A 17,036-nucleotide genomic window follows, 5' to 3' on the forward strand; every position below is an offset into this window, starting at 1 on the left:
AAAACATAGGAAACAAAAGTGTATTGCTTTTTGTTTATAAAAGGTTTTTAAACCTGCATAAGTGCTTACCGATTGAGTACCCTTATGCTTTTAGTTTATTTTTAAAATACTCAATTTTAGAAATTACTTTTGTTTACGGGCAACATTGTTGGAACACAGGAACAGGAGTAGGCCGTTTCGCCACTCGAGCCTGTTCCGCCATTCAATGAGATCCTGGCTGATCTGTGACCTACCTCCATATAACCGGCCTAGCCCCGTATCCCTTAATACCTTTAGTTAACAAAAATCTGTCAATCTCAGATTTAAAATTAACAATTGAGCTAGCATCAACTACTGTTTGCGGAAGAGAGTTCCAAACTTCTACCACCCTTTGCGTGTAGAAGTGTTTGCTAACTTCATTCCTGAAAGTCCTGGCTCTAATTTTTAGGCTATGTCCCCAAGTCATAGACTCCCCAACCAGTGGAAATAATTTCTCTCCATCTACCCTATTAGTTCCCCTTAATATCTTGAAAACTTCGATAAAATCACCCTTTAGTCTTCTAAATTCCAGGGAATACAACTCTAGTTTGTGTAATCTCGCCTCGTAATTTAATCCTTGGAGTCCAGATATCATTCTAGTAAATCGACGCTGCACTCCCTCCAAGGCCGATATCTCCTTCCTAAGGTGCAGTGCCCAGAACTGAACTCCAGGTGTGATCTAACCAGTTGTAAACAATTTTACAACACCAAGTTATAGTCCAGCAATTTTATTTTAAATTCACAAGCTTTCGGAGGCTTCCTCCTTCGTCAGGTGAACGATGTGAAAATGAAATCCTCGAGATGAAATCGCATTTATAATTCACAGAACAATACTTGGTGAGTACAGACAGTTTTTTCAACTGCCCGTTGCCAAGGCAATCAGTGTGCAGACAGACAGGTGTTACCTGCCAGGTCTCACAGAATATACAAATCACAAAAAAAAAACAACAAACAAAAAAAAACAGAGATAGAGAGGTAGAAACATAGAAAAGACAGCAACTGACCCGTTATATTAAAAACAGATAACATTTGTTCGCTGGTGGGGTAACGTGTAGCGTGACATGAACCCAAGATCCTGGTTGAGGCCGTCCTCATGGGTGCGGAACTTGGCTATCAATTTCTGCTCGACGATTTTGCGTTGTGTATTTCCACATCATGATCTAACCAGGGCTTTGTATAGCTGGAGCATAACTTCTATTCACTTGTATTCTAGTCCTCTAGATATAAAGGTCAGCATTCCTTTAGCCTTTTTGATTATTTTCTGTACCTGTCCATGACGTTTTAATGATCTATGTACATGGATCCCTAAGTCTCTTTGGACCTCCACTGTTTTGAGCTTTTCACCATTTAGAAATTACTCTGCTCTATCCTTTTTAGGTCCAAAGTGGATAACCTCACAATTGCCTACATTGAGATCCATTTGCCACAGTTTTGCCCATTCAATTAATCTATTCACATCTCTGTAATTTTATGCTTCCATCTACACTGCTAACAATGCTGCCTATCTTTGTGTCATTGGTAAACTTGGATATGTGGCTCTCATTCCGGTCATCTAAGACGTTAATAAATGCAGTGAATAGTTGAGGCCACAACACAGATCCTGTGGGATACCACTAGTCATATCCTGCCAATTTGAGTACCTGCCCATTATCCCTACTCTCTGTCTCCTGCCGCTCAGCCAATTTCCTAACCAGGTCAATAATTTGCCCTCAATTCCATAAGCTTCAACTTTAGCTATAAGTCTCTTACGAGGGACTTTATTGAATGCCATCTGGAGTTGGGTTCGGTTCTATAATTAACCATTTGATTCACCACTCAGTGAAGCTGATGCACTAGAGTCACTTAAAGTAGGAGATCCTTTTCAGTACACTCGCTCCATGCCTTTGGAGTTGTTTGCCATTCTTATTAGAGAGCAATCAGCTATTATCTGTTGACCTAGAGAAGCATCTCGATAAATAGATCATTTAAAAACTGATCTTTTTTAAACCAAAACTGTGGAGGTATTCTACCAATAAAACCTGGATATGATTTATTAGGGGAGTATTTCACCTTATCCGCCTACTCTGAACTCTGAGGTGAGAGTCTTTTTTTTATGTTCACCTTCACTTACTTGTTACATTTTACCCGTCCTATTAAATCTAAACTACTTCCCAAAATAATCAGCATCCAGATCCCTATATTTGCTGAAGAATACTAATGAAAAGGTCATTGGCAATTCCAAAGATTAACAAATACAATCAACCATGTGTGAGTGACAAGTGTCATTGAAGAAAGGGCTCCAATCTGCGATGTATGTATAGAATCATAGAAAATTTACGGCACAGAAGGAGGCCATTCGGCCCATCGTGTCCGCGCCGGCAAGTAGGCATGTAGTCCTAGTCATGGTCACGTAGTTGATTGATAGCTCCAAATGTAATCCATTGAAAGGTACTTACTGCTACAATATCTGCATAATCATTAGGAATTAATATTATTTTGGAAAGCTCTTTAGAATTAAAGAAAATTGCCTGATCATGCAGCTTTATATACCAATTATTTTCTGGATACATAAGAAGTTTTATTAACTGCTGTGCAAAGCACCAAGGGAAATGCATATTTGGAACAATTTAAAGCTTGAAAGTAAAAAGGTGTAAAACATATAGACCAAAAGGCCATAAAAGTAAAAGTACGGAACAGGTGCTGAGTTTAAGTGTGGCAAAATATGTATATACACGTTTGACATGTAGTACTTTGCAAATCCATCAAGTGGCAATGTGAGGAAGCTTGTTTAACTGTATATCAACCCAAGATTTTATGATTTTGGAATGCTGTCTTAGTAGCCATGATACCAAAATGTCTTTTTATTTCTAATACCAGTATTTCCAAAATAAATATTCTATTTTGCACAGGATATAGCTGAACTGGAAAAACTTGATTCACTTCCAAATTTGACAGAACTTTCGGCTGTTGGAAATACTGTAAGTATTATGATTTTGTGTGTTTGTATAATTTACAAATTTATGAATTAAAACTCTTTTGCAGCTACATCTTCTTTCAATAAGCACCTTACTTCAAATATAGAATCATGGGTACCTGTGATACTAATGTGATTACTAGCAATGATTACTAATCAGTAAATCGTCAAAAGCTAAACTTTGGTTATATTCACAAGAGATGAGAGCTCTGAATTTCTTCATGGCCTGGAGCAAAGTGCTGGCATAAAAGGGACAGGAGAGGACAAGCGGGGATGAAAAAGGGTGGGTCTCAATAATACCAGGTCTCTACCCCAAAGACCATTCTAGGAGCGGGGCAGGCAATAGTTCCATCTGCACCACTGAAGCTTGATAAGAACATAAGAAACAGGACCAGGCGTGGGCCATCCGGCCCCTTGAGCCTGCTCCACCATTCAACAAGATCATGGCTGATCTTCTACCTCAACACCATTTCCTGCGTTATCTTCATATCCCTTGATGCCTTTAATATCTAGAAATCTATCGATCTCTGTTTTGAATGTACTCAATGACTGAGCCTCCACAGACCCTCTGGGGTAGAGAATTCCAAAGATTCTCCACCCTCTGAGTGAAGAAATTTCTCCTCATCTTAATCCTAAGTGGCCTACCCTTATTCTGAGACTGTGACCCCTGATTCTAGACTCCCCCAGCCAGGGGAAATATCCTCCCTGCATCTTCTCTGGCGAACCCTATAAGAATTTTGTATGTTTCAATGAGATCACCCTCTCATTCTTCTAAACTCCAGAGAATACAGGCCTAGTCTACTCAATCTCTCCTCATATGACAATCCCGCCATCCCAGGAATCAGTCTGGTGAACCTTCGTTGCACTTTCTCTATGTCAAGTATATCCTTGCTTAGGTAAGGAGACCCAAATTGTACACAATACTCCACGTGCGGTCTCACCAAGGCCCTATATAATTGCAGTAAGACATCTTTATTCTTGTACTCAAATCCTCTTGTAATAAAGGCCAACATACCATTTGCCTTCTTAATTGCTTCCTGCACCTGCATGTTAGCTTTCAGTGACTCATGTACAAGGACACCCAGGTCCCTTTGAACATCACCATTTAAAAAATACTCTGCATTTCTGTTTTTCCTACCAAAGTGGATAACTTCACATTTTCCACATTATATTCCATCAGCCATGTTCTTGCCCAGTCACTTAGCCTGTCTATATCCCCTTGAAGCCTCTTTGCATCCTCCTCACAACTCAATTCCCACCTAGTTTTGTGTCATCAGCAAACTTGGAAATATTACATTTCCAAGATTACATTGATATAGATTGTGAATAGCTGGGCCCCAAGCACCGATCCCTGGGGCACCCCACTAGTCACAGTCTGCCAACCTGAAAAAGAGCCATTTATTCCTACTCTCTGTTTTCTGTCTGTTAACCAATTCTCAATCCATGCCAATATATTACCCCCAATTCTATGTGCTCTAACTTTGTTCACCAACCTCCTGTGTGGGACCTTATCGAAAGCCTTCTGAAAATCCAAACATACCCCATCCAAAGGTTCCCCCCTATCCATTCTACTAGTTCCATCCTCAAAGAACTCCAATAGGAGTTGAATAAAGAAGTAGTTAGAACGGGCGAAATTGCACATTCCACTGCTCTCACCTCCTCTGCCCGGGATGAACTGGATGCCGGTAAGATACCAGGGTCCAGTTGGATCATGGCCCGGAATACTCTGAAAGATAACCAGCTGCCTAAGTGAAATTTGGCTTCTTGTGAAGGGGACTGATTTCAAACTCCAAATATGTTTTAAGTTAGTCCTGCCAGCACATGGTTGGCAAACACTGCATTTTACTCCAATAGGTTGTACCATAGAACATACATTTGTCCTCAGCCCTGAGTTTTTAATCTCAGCCACCAGCCTGGTAAGTGGGGAGGGTTGGAGCTGGGGCGAGGGAGGGGGAGAACAGGGGAATGGAACCAGAAGGAAAGTCATAAACGGTAACTCACACACATCTCCAGCAATGGACTTGGAACGACATTGGCAGAGGCCTGAGAGTAAGCTGCACTCCTGCCCACTCAGCCACAGTAATGTATGGGCCAAGAGACCAGGCAAAACGGAAGTCGCAAATCATTTGAAAACAGATATTCAGCCTTCATGGGGAAAATAACGAAAGCTAACATAAATAAATGGTCAGTTGTTGCTGTGCACTGTTGTCTTTGGAAATTTTTTAATAAATGTTTATGGCTGACCTTAAGCACAAGAACACTCCACTCAGTTAATGCGCAACAAAATTCTCACTGAAAGACTAAATGTACGATGAAATCTGTACGGTTACTGGAATTATATTTCAAACGAATTAATGAGAAATAACACTTTTAAATATTACAAAGAAAATTACATAAAATGTACAGCACATAAACAGGCCATTCGGCCCAACAGGTTCATGCCGGTGTTTATGCTCCACATGAGCCTCCTCCCTCCCTACTTCATCTAACCCAATCAGCCTTTCTCCCTCAAGTGTTTATCTAGCATCCCCTTAAATGCATCTATGCTAGTCGCCTCAACTGCTCCTTGTGGTAGCAAGTTCCACATTCTAGCCACTCTCTGGGTAAGAAGTTTCTCCTGAATTCCCTGTTGGATTTATTAGTGACTATCTTATATTTATGGCCCCTAGTTCTGGTCTCCCCCGCAAGTGGAAACACCTTCTCTACGACTACTCTATAAAACTCTTTCACAATCTTAAAGACCTCTATCAGGTCACCCCTCAGTCTGCTCTTTTCTAGAGAAAAGAGCCCCAGCCTGTTCAGCCTTTCCTGATAGGTATAACCTCTCAGTTCTGGTATCATCCTAGTAAATTTTTTTTGCACTTTCTCCAGCGCCTCTATTTCCTTTTTATAATATGGAGACTAGAACTGTTCACAGTACTCCAAGTGTGGTCTAACCAAGGTTCTGTGCAAGTTTAACATAACTTCTCTGCTTTTCAATTCTATCCCTCTAGAAATTAAACCCCAGAGCTTTGTTTGATTTTTTTTTTATTCGTTCACGGGACGTGGGCGTCGCTGGCAAGGCCAGCATTTATTGCCCATCCCTAATTGCCCTTGAAAAGGTGGTGGTGAGCTGCCTTCTTGAACCGCTGTAGTCCGTGAGGTGAAGGTTCTCCCACAGTGCTGTTAGGTAGAGAATTCCAGGATCTTGATCCAGCGACGATCAAGGAACGGCGATATATTTCCAAGTCAGGATGATGTGTGACTTGGAGGGGACGTGCAGATGGTGTTGTTCCCATGTGCCGGCTGCCCTTGTCCTTCTAGGTGGTAGGTCGCAGGTTTGGGAGGTGCTGTCGAAGAAGCCTTAGGGAGTTGCTGCAGTGCATCCAATGGATGGTACACACTACAGCCACGGTGCACAGGTGGTGAAGGGAGTGAATGTTTAGGGTGGTGGATGGGGTGCCAATCAAGCAGGCTGCTTTGTCCTGGATGGTGTCGAGCTTCTTGAGTGTTGTTGGAGCTGCACTCATCCAGGCAAATGGAGAGTATTCCATCACACTCCTGACTTGTGCCTTGTAGATGGTGGAAAGGCTCTGGGGAGTCAGGAGGTGAGTCACTCGCCACAGAATACCCAGCCTCTGACCTGTTCTTGTAGCCACAGTATTTATGTGGCTGGTCCAGTTAAGTTTCTGGTCAATGGTGACCCCCAGGATGTTGATGGTGGGGGATTCGGAGATGGTAATGCCGTTGAATGTCAAGGGGAGGTGATTAGGCTCTCTTTTATTGGAAACGGTCATTGCCTGGCACTTATCTGGCACGAATGTTACTTGCCACTTATCAGCCCAAGCCTGGATGTTGTCCAGGTCTTGCTGCATGCGGGCACAGACTGCTTCATTATCTGAGGGGTTGCGAATGGAACTGAACATTGTGCAATCATCAGCGAACATCCCCATTTCTGACCTTATGATGGAGGGAAGGTCATTGATGAAGCAGCTGAAGATGGTTGGACCTAGGACACTGCCCTGAGGAACTCCTGCAGCAATGACCTGGGGCTGAGGTGATTGGCCTCCAACAACCACTACCATCTTCCTTTTGTGCTAGGTAGGACTCCAGCCACTGTAGAGTTTTCCCATTGACTTCTATTTTACTGGGCTCCTTGGTGCCACACTCGGTTAAATGCTGCCTTGATGTCAAGTGCAGTTACTCTCACCTCACCTCTGGAATTCAGCTCTTTTGTCCATGTTTGGACCAAGGCTGTAATGAGGTCTGGAGCCGAGTGGTCCTGGCGGAACCCAAACTGAGCATCGGTGAGCAAGTTATTGGTGAGTAGGTGCCGCTTGATAGCACTGTCGACGACACTTCCATCACTTTGCTGATGATTGAGAGTAGACTGATGTGGCGGTAATTGGCCGGATTGGATTTGTCCTGCTTTTTGTGGACAGAACATACCTGGGCAATTTTCCACATTGCCGGGTAGATGCCAGTGTTGTAGCTGTATTGGAACAGTTTGGCTAGAGGCACGGCTAGTTCTGGAGCACAAGTCTTCAGCACTACTGCCGGGATGTTGTATCCAGTGAACTCAGCCTTATCTTGATATCACGTGGAGTGAATCGAATTAGCTGAATGATGGTGGGGATATTGGGAGGAGGCCGAGATGGATCACCTACTCGGCACTTCTGGCTGAAGATGGTTGCAAATGCTTCAGTCTTGTCTTTTGCACTCATGTGCTGGACTCTGTCATCTTTGAGGATGGGGATTTTTACAGAGCCTCGTCCTCCCGTTAGTTGTTTGATTGTCCACCACCATTCACGACTGGATGTGGCAGGATTGCAGAGTTTTGATCTGATCCGTTTTTTATGGCCTTATTAGCTAGCGTTGCTACTTTTAGTGATTTGTGTATCTGTACTCCCAGATATCCCTCTGCTCCTCTACCCCATTTAGACACTTATTATCCATGCAGTATGTGGTCCCCTTATTCTTCCTACCAAAATGTAATACCTCACACTTATCTATATTGAAACTCATTTGCCAATTACACGCCCATTCTGCAAGTTTATTAATGTCGCAGTCCTCCTCGGTATTAACTATAGCCCCCAATTTGATGTCGTCAGCAAATTTTGTAATTGTACTTCCAATTCCCAAGTCCAAATCGTTTATGTAAATGGTGAACAACAGTGGTCCCAGCACCGATCGTGGTGGAATACCACTTCCCATCTTTAGCAAGTCTGAGTAACTACCTTTAACCCTTCGTCTCTGTTTTCTGTCTTGTAGCCAGCTCGCTATCCATTCTGTACTTGTCCCCTGACTCCACATGCTCTGACCTTAGTCGTCAGTCTACTATGTGGTACCTTATCGAAGGCCTTTTGAAAATCATAAGGTCAATGTTATAAACAGTAGCTATCTAATTTGTCACAGTACAGTTTATGTTGTGATTCAACACCTTCCGTTGTCAATCACGAACGTTTTTCTTGTGAGTGAAAATTGACTGAACCAGGCAATTTGACATTTAATGCTTTACATCCAAAGGGACACTTTGGCCACACAATGTGTGAACTAGCAGCAATTCAGACAGTCCCCTGACAATTCAGCTTTGACCTTTGGAAACTTTTCAGAATCTGTCAACATTTAAACAGAAAAATGATATTGCGTGATCACTTATCGAGCTTGATGGATGTTTAAGAGATCACACATCTTGTAAAAATCCAGTAGTTTTTCTTTCTTTCACATTCATAAATGTGTCTTACACAAACTGCTGCACTTTAAAATAAATCTTTCACACCAGGTTTGCTACTCCGGTAGGTCAATGCTTTGGTGCAGAAAAGTGCTATGCTGTACTATTCTTCATGTCAGTTTTCATCTGTGATTTTCCCACCTGATGAGTTCTTGGTGGCTGCCAGGTTTCATAAGATAGAGACTCTTACATGTGGGGAGAATAAACAATGGGTGAATCATGCTGAGTATCGTGCAACTTTGAGTAGCAAGGATGTCGGAGGCTTGTACCAGATCACTGCCAACTCTTATTACCAGTGAATGGTGCATGGCACATGACTTAGAGAGAGAGAGAGAGAAAGAACTTGTATTTATATAATGCCTTTCATGACTTCAGGACATCTCAAAGCACTTCACAACCATTGAAGTAGTTTTGTAATGTAGGGAAATGAGGCAGCCAAATTGCGCAGAGCAATGAGATAAATGACCAGATAATCTGTTTTTGTGATGTTGGTTGAAGGATAATTGCTGACCAGGATAGTACCATGGGATCTCTTACATCCACCTGAGGGGGTAGACAAGCCTTAGTTTAATGTCTTCTCCAAAAGCCAACACCTCCAACAGTGCAGCACACCATCAGTACTACACTGCAGGGTCAGCCTACAATATGTTCAAGTCTCTGGAGTAGGGCTTGAACCCATGACCTTCTGACTTAAGAGGCAAGAGTGTTACCACTGAGCCAAGGTTGACAACTAAGTAGGTTTAAGGACAGTTCCCTGAACAATGAAAGGATAAAAGCCATTTTCTAATGTTAGCACATAGTGCAAAGTCTTATATGAAGTTACATAGGCAAATTTCTTCATCCTCCATTATCTCATCCAGGCAGCCATTTTTATGTACTCGAATATGGTACTGTAGTGATTATGTAACTGGACTAGTAATCCAGAAACTTGGACTAATAATTAAGAGAATGAGAGTGCAAATCCCACCATGGCACTTTGAGAAATTGAATTCAGTTTTTAAAAATCTGGAAATAAAAAGCTGTTATCAGTAAAAAGAGACCATTAAGCTGTTGGATTGTCCTAAAAATCCAACTGGTTCACTGACGTTCTTTAGGGAAGGAAACCTGCCGTCCTTACCTAATTTCGTCTCCATGTGACTCCAGTCCCACGCCAATGCGGTTGACTCTTAGCTGCCCTCTGAAGTGGCCTAGCAAGCCACTCAGTTGTATCAAACCAGCCTTGCCAGTGATGCCCACATTCCGAGAATGAATAACAAAAAACTTTGTCGCAATCGGGTTTCGTCTGTCAAAGTGTAAAATATTACAAAAATTACAATTTTAATTATTTGAAAATTATAATTTTTCCACAATTTAAATAATTGCTCGTTGGTTACTATATGGTGTTGAGAAAAGCTTGGTATGTGCATGTCTATTCAGTCAGTGTATTCAGAAACCAAGATGTAGATCAAGCTTTACCTTTTAAAGAGTTATTTAAGTGTCCTACCAGCAACTACATTCAAATTTCAGCTACGTAACTGAACAGGTTCTCTATTTCATGGTTAGATTTCAAAATAAAATGTGCCATAATTACTTTTCACTTACTTTTCTGGTGCTTGTATACCAATTCCATATAGCAACTCCAGTAGTGTCACTGACACACAAACTGTTCCTCGCACACTTCACAATGTAGAGAAATGATTAAGGAATACATACTGCAGTATAAATATGAGGACCACTTCCACTATCACCATAAGAGCCACAGTTGCAGCTTTCTCTATCTGTAAAGCTTTTGTAAGAAATGCCTGAACTTCCTAAGATATCAATCATCACTAGAGGTACAGAAAAATTAGTGTGTGCATTTAATTTTTTTCCTCCCCTCTCCTTTTCTGAAGTCATTGACTTCTTGCTGGGTGTTGTCCCACAAGTGCCAGCATCCTCCAGTATCTCATCCAGATAACCATTTTTCATATGTGAGCCTTTTCTGCAAGTGCCAACAGATATCACAATCAAGTTCTCAATTACATGTGCATGGGATTGCTGACTGGCAATCAGGAAGGGGAACTCTTGATGATTTTCCCCTTCTTAACTCCCAGCACTGAGGTTAATTGTAGTTCCCTAGCATTGCCCCAGCTGAGATCAACTAACTCAGGACAGACTAGGGATCGAACCTGATACTGTTACGATCTGTGTGGCTTAGACTGTTATTGAATAAACCCCCTAAGCTATCTGAGAAATTCAGGTTACAGTTCTTAAAAACCAATCACTTAATCATTTTGTATTGTGTGCAAAGATTTGGATCATCATTGAACGGGATTACAAGTTACAAGTAAGAGCAGTTCAGCAAGCTATTGATTTGAAGACCCTGTTGTTATTAATACTTCACAATATAGGCAGCTCTAAAATTAATAAAATGTGTGAAATACTGAACATGTTTGATGTAGTATGTGAGTCTACTATCTCACCTGATGGCTTTTGTGAGTCGCGACACTCTGAAGCCTTAAGAGGATGAGGAATTGAGGCTTTTATCAGATGACCAAAGTACTTTTTTTGCAGGTATCTCGTAAAATGTTGTACCGTCCATTCCTGGTGTTCCGAATGATGAGACTCCAGATATTAGATGGTGTACCAATCACAGTGGATGAGAAAGAAAAAGCTGAAATTCTATTGTCTGAGCAAAATGTAAGAATTTTATTTATTTAAAGATAGAGCACATCTCCTGTGGCATTGCTCACAGTGATTTGAACAATACATTGTTTTATAACAGGGATGGTTATACCATGTAGGGTATAACATCATGGTCACTGATTTCGGGTGACTGAATTAGTCAAATTCCATTTTTAATGACATGGTATTCTGGGATTTTAACCAGTGCTTTGCGTGGTTGAATTCCATGACTCTGTCTATTATTCTGTGAATATCATAAATGAATGGCTTTTATTTTCTCTACATTCCTTTAGTTATGAATTTCAATTTTAATCCTTTACTGTTTTTAATATTGAAGATACACAGCAAGATGGAATATAAGATGGATCAGCCAGAGGTAGATACCTGGGGCATGATTTTAGCCTGAAAAAATGGGTCGGTTGGGTGCAGGGAGGGGGGTAGTAAAAATTGCAACAATTTCGAACCCCCCCCCCCAACCCGTTATCACGGGGGCGGATCGAAGGGTGGGCAACCAATCGGCTCTCAGGTGGCGGGTTGGTCCCTAAAATCTTTCAAGGGGGCTGCAGGCCTCCATTTCTCAGGTTTTGTGATTTCAGCCTCTGGGGGCCGGGGTTCCCAGGCCTTCTCCTTCATGCCACGTGAGAGGAAGCAAGAAGGCCCAAAACTACAGGTAGGTGCCTTTATAGCATTGCTTGTGGGCCAGGAAGAGCAGGAGTGCTACCCCCATGCCCAACAAGCCTACCTGCAGCAACCCACCGACCAATGATCACCTACACCACCCCCTCCCCCAATGATAGCGAGCCCCCCCAACAATTACCCCCGAACCCGACATCCCCCCACCTCGGTGACAGGCCCCCCCCCCTCCCAGTGACTGACCCACGATCCCCTTCCCGCTGACTCCTGATTCCCTCCCCTCCGATGACCCTCGATCTCCTCCCCCTGATGACTGACCCTTGATGACTGACACCCCCCCCACCCTGGATGACTAACCGTCCCCCCACCCCTGTGACTAACTCTCCTGGTGACCCCCGTGCCCCGATGTCCCCCCCCATCCATCCAATCTAAGACTTACCTGAACACTTACCTCTTCCTTGCTCTTCTCCCGTCCAACTGAGGCCAGCCTATCAATCAGGCCGGCCTGTCGGGCAGGAAACAATAAAAAAAAGACGTCCTTACGTCAACATCGTAAGGACGTCAGGGTAACCTGTACTTCTGGGTTTCCCGTCCGCAATTCAACCTCCCTGCCTCCTTCCCTGCTCTGGGCTAAAATTATGCCCCTGGTATTTAGCAGTATCGAGGAGAAGGGAATACTGGGGATGATCCTGGGCTTTGTTATTACAGGGGTTTGACAAAACTGGGATGGGGTGCTGGTGTTTGACAGCATGGATGGGGACTTGGGAGGGGGAACCTTTGGAAATGGCAGAATAGGTGGGTGGAATATAGGTTTTGGCCAACTGGTGGATTCCCAGGGTCTATCAGTGAGGGAGGGGGAGGGCATGGGCCTGGCAGCTCTGTGAGGAGGGAGTCACAGGTCTGAAAGATCTCTACAAACATTGAATTCTGTTTCTGTAGTTTGTTTTTTGACTTATGTCTGCCCTTTATCTGACTAATCTCTGTCTGTCTCTCTGTCTCAATTGTATTACTAATTAGAATGTTTCAATTTTGCAACTATCAACAAAACACAGATGAAAGTAATCAGAGCCTTTATGTTGCCCTGAAAATTTTTCAAAATTCATTTGGTTCGTGTTGAGAAAAGAACAAAGAACTCAAATTAAGATCAGGAAAATAAAACGTCTGTCTCTTTTTTTTTTCCTGTGCCTGTGTCTCTCCTTGTCTCTGTCTCCATTTCTCTCTTGCTCACTTACTCTCACAGCTTGACACTCTTTCTGAACTAAAAAAGTGAAAAGCTATTATTCAAAAGATTAATGTGTATGGCTGTGTAGATGTGTGTTTGTGAGGGTAAGAGAGATAGAAAGAGAAAAAAAATCAGATAACCATTTCAAACATGACAGACTATACTGACTACATGCCTGTAATAGCTTTAGCTTATGTTTGAATTATAAACATTCTATTAATTATTTTTCTCGGTGGAAAATTCAAATTGTGTTTCTATGTATAACAATATTTCAATTTATGTTTTTGAAAATGATTTGAATATAAGTTAGATGATGAATTTGAGCAGTCTTCCTCTCCATTGGACCCCTCCATTGCCTTTTCGTCGTCAGGCACAAAGCTAAACATCGGAGAGACTGAAGCCGTCATCTTTGACCCCTGTCACAAACTGCTTAGTCTTGCCACCGATTCCATCCCCCTCCTCAATCACTGCCTCAGGTTGAACCAGACTGTTCGCAACCTCAGCATCCTATTTGACACTGAGCTGAGTTTCCAACCCCATATCCTCTCCATTACAAAGACTGCCAACTCCCACCTCCATAACATCACCCGCTTCTGTCCTTGCCTCAGCCCATCTGCAGCTGAAGCCCTCATCCATGCCTTTGTCACTTCCAGATTCAACTATTCTAATGCTCTCCTGGCCAGCCTCCCATCCTCCACCCTAAACTTCAGCTCATTCAAAACTCTGCTGCCCGTATCCTATCCCACACCAAGTCCTGCTCACCCATTACCCTGTCCTTCCTGACCTACATTGGTTCCCAGTCCTGAAACGCCTCAAATTTAAAATTCTCATCCTGGTGTTCATTCATGGTCTCCCTCCTCCAAATCTCTGTAACTTCCTCCAAGCCCTTCCCTGAACTCTGCATTCCTCTGAATACATTCTGTTGTTTTTACTTCACTTACTAAAGCTACAGTTCGGTGCAAAAGGTCCAATTAATTATGGCCTTCAATTTAGTCAGAGTTATCATCATTGGTCAGCTGATATTATATTCTATGTATACAAGTGAGATAGCGCCAGAAAATAAATTGTTTCTGTACTTTTCTTTGAGTCATTGCTCTCTAAGACTGAATTTTTTTAAAAAACAACTTGCAGTATTCATTACCTACTGTTTACTTTATTGTTGCTTCTCACCCTTCCCAAGTGCTTTGTATTCCTTTGTTCTTTGTCTTCCTGTTCTTTTCCTTCTCTACCTTTTGGCTTTATTTCCTACTTCTTCTGCTGTTTCCTCCTTTTCTCTAGTTCTCTCCATTCTGTACCTTTACTTTCCTCTCTGATAGAGTAGCTACTGTCCCAGACCCCATGACTATTGGTACATGTGAATGTATTGCAGTGAGAGTCAGTGAATATTGCTGGGTGGCAGAGCTATTCCACTCTCACCTGAGGTGAACCTGATATATTCTTGATGGTGATATCCTACAAGAGATCCTAATGTAATCTAATTCTCAAAAGCTATTCATCTAAGCCTATTTCAAACATATAACTGCAACTTCCAATCCTACATTCTCTCAAAGGATGACTTTTTTTCTTTATTTAAAATTTTTCACTGATTTTCTCCCTCTCCTCCCCTCCTTTCCAGAATGCTTTGACTTCTTACGAGTCCTTGCGATTCTGTGAAGAAGCTTGCTGTCTGTTAACTTGTGATAATTTTTTATGTCTGAGCCTAGACAGGTTGGGTACATTTATTCAGAGTAACTCTTCTGTTCATATCCTACTGGACAGGCAATCAAAAAATAGAACATCTGAGTACACCTACCAAGCATCCTACAAATGCATATTGCATAATGAATGACCAGCAGTTCCTTGTATTTTTGCTGCACACAAGCTGGAAACTCACCACAACTCTAGGTTGGGAACAGCCACCTTTCCCATCTGGACAGGAAATGTTTGCAGTTAAAGTGATCATTTTCACTTTCAGTTATTTAGTAGTACTTCAGCTATAGATTTTAACATTTACCAAATTGATTGTTTTAATATTTTCTTTTGATCAATAGGCAATACCTTCAAATCCTCCAACGGAAACAGGGCTGTCTTCAATTATGCCATTGCTAACAAGGCCCAATCCATTGCGGGCGACTAATATTACTCTTCCTAAAGGGTTGCAGCCATTTGCAGCGCCAGAATTCAATCTTCCACATGGCTTTGGGGACTCAAATCCACAGGAAACAGCCAAAAGTAAGAAACTGTGATTTATTGTTCTTGTTCTGTCTTAAACAACAATCTGCAGAGATCATGTATTGCTTCCAGCAAATTCCCTTATTTATTTGTTCTGTCCACTTGTGCCAAGTTGCCTATTATTGATACTAAAAAAATCTGAGAATTCCAGTATCGCTGTGTTGGGGGGATAATTTCCAGGAATCAACACTTCAATCCACCTCCCTCTCCTCCTTTAAGTCCCTCCTAAAAATCCACCTTTTTGACCAAGCTTTTAATTACCCCTCCTAATAACTCCTTCTTTGGCTCAGTATTCATTTTATGTCTTGATTACGTTCTGTGAAGCACCTTGTGACGTTTTTCTATGTTAACGGCACTATATAAATGCAAGTTGTTGTTGTTAAAATATTGTTTCTTTATTACTGCCCAAGTATCCCTGTGTTGTGAAATACACCCCATTTACATCGTGAGGCATATTCCGCAGCTTTGGGACAATAGAAAAACAACTGCCCATACGCAAACTTTTGTTCTGCTACTGTACCCATCCCCATGGCTGAGGAAAGTTCATATAGGTCACTAAGCATAAAACTATATTATTGACCTGTACAAATAAGCTTAAAATCTGGTGACCTGTGCTTCAAGAGGTACTGTTCATGTTGCTGCAAGTAGTGTCACTGCCCCTAGAGATGCTGATTAAACTCACAGCTTTAGGTGGGTCTCACCTCCTCCAGAGGCTGCAGTCCCTTACAATTCAAGCCAACTGTGTTCTCATTAGAACCAATAGTGTGCCACATTGGCTAAGAGGAGCTTACAGTTGTGGAGTTAACTACCTCCAATTTGAAAGTTCTGCACAGAAATAAGAAACTACCGAGGGATTTAAGAGGAGACTACAAATTAGAGAGAATATATATTAAAGTGAATCTAAAGGTTGGGTGATTGATTTAGATCACTCTAAAGTAAAAATACTCAATTGGAGGAGGGCCCATTTCAATGGGATGAGAACCAATCTGGCCCGGGTAAATTGGAATCAAAGATTGGTGGGCCTGTAATTGAACAGTGGGTGGCCTTTAAGGAGGAGATGGTTCGGGTACAGTCTAGGCATATTCCCACGAGGCAGAAAGGTAGGGCAGGTAAAGCCAGAGCTCCCTGGATGTCAAAAGAGATAGTGAGTAAGATGAAATGGAGAAAAAGAGCATATGACAGATGTCAGGTTGATAACACAAGTGAGAACCAGGCAGAATATAGAAAGTTCAGAGGGGAAGTGGAAAAGGAAATAAGAGGGGCAAAGAGAGAGTATGAGCATGGACTGGCGGCCAACATAAAAGGGAATCCAAAAGTCTTCTACAGGCATGTAACAGTAGACGGGTAATAAGAGGAGGGGTGGGGCCGATTAGGGACAATAAAGGAGATCAACTCATGGAAGCAGAGGGGATGGCCGAGGTACTAAATGAGTAGTTTGCATCTGTCTTTATCAAGGAAGAAGATGCTTTCACAGTGTCAGTAAAGGAAGATATAGTTGAGATACTGGATGGGCTAAAAATTGATAAAGAAGAGGTACTAGAAAGGCTAGTTTTACCAAAGTGGATAAGTCACCCGGTCCGGATGGGATGTATCCTAGGTTGCTGAGGGAAGTAAGGGTGGAAATTGTGGAGGTACTGGCCATAATC

General features: G+C 42.2%; 1 protein-coding gene across 2 annotated transcripts in view; it reads left to right on the plus strand.

Moving 5' to 3' along the window:
• Positions 1 to 17,036, plus strand: part of lrrc9 (leucine rich repeat containing 9) — a 171,368-nt gene that overhangs the window by 141,622 nt on the left and 12,710 nt on the right. For both annotated transcript variants that reach the window (XM_067991891.1, XM_067991890.1), the window contains exons 29-31: positions 2,907 to 2,975; positions 11,214 to 11,339; positions 15,210 to 15,390. In XM_067991891.1, the coding sequence (XP_067847992.1) occupies positions 2,907 to 2,975; positions 11,214 to 11,339; positions 15,210 to 15,390 (376 nt within the window). The remainder of the gene's footprint in view (positions 1 to 2,906; positions 2,976 to 11,213; positions 11,340 to 15,209; positions 15,391 to 17,036) is intronic.

This window comes from Heptranchias perlo, chromosome 10 (assembly GCF_035084215.1).
Source record: "Heptranchias perlo isolate sHepPer1 chromosome 10, sHepPer1.hap1, whole genome shotgun sequence".
Lineage (NCBI taxonomy): Eukaryota > Metazoa > Chordata > Chondrichthyes > Hexanchiformes > Hexanchidae > Heptranchias > Heptranchias perlo.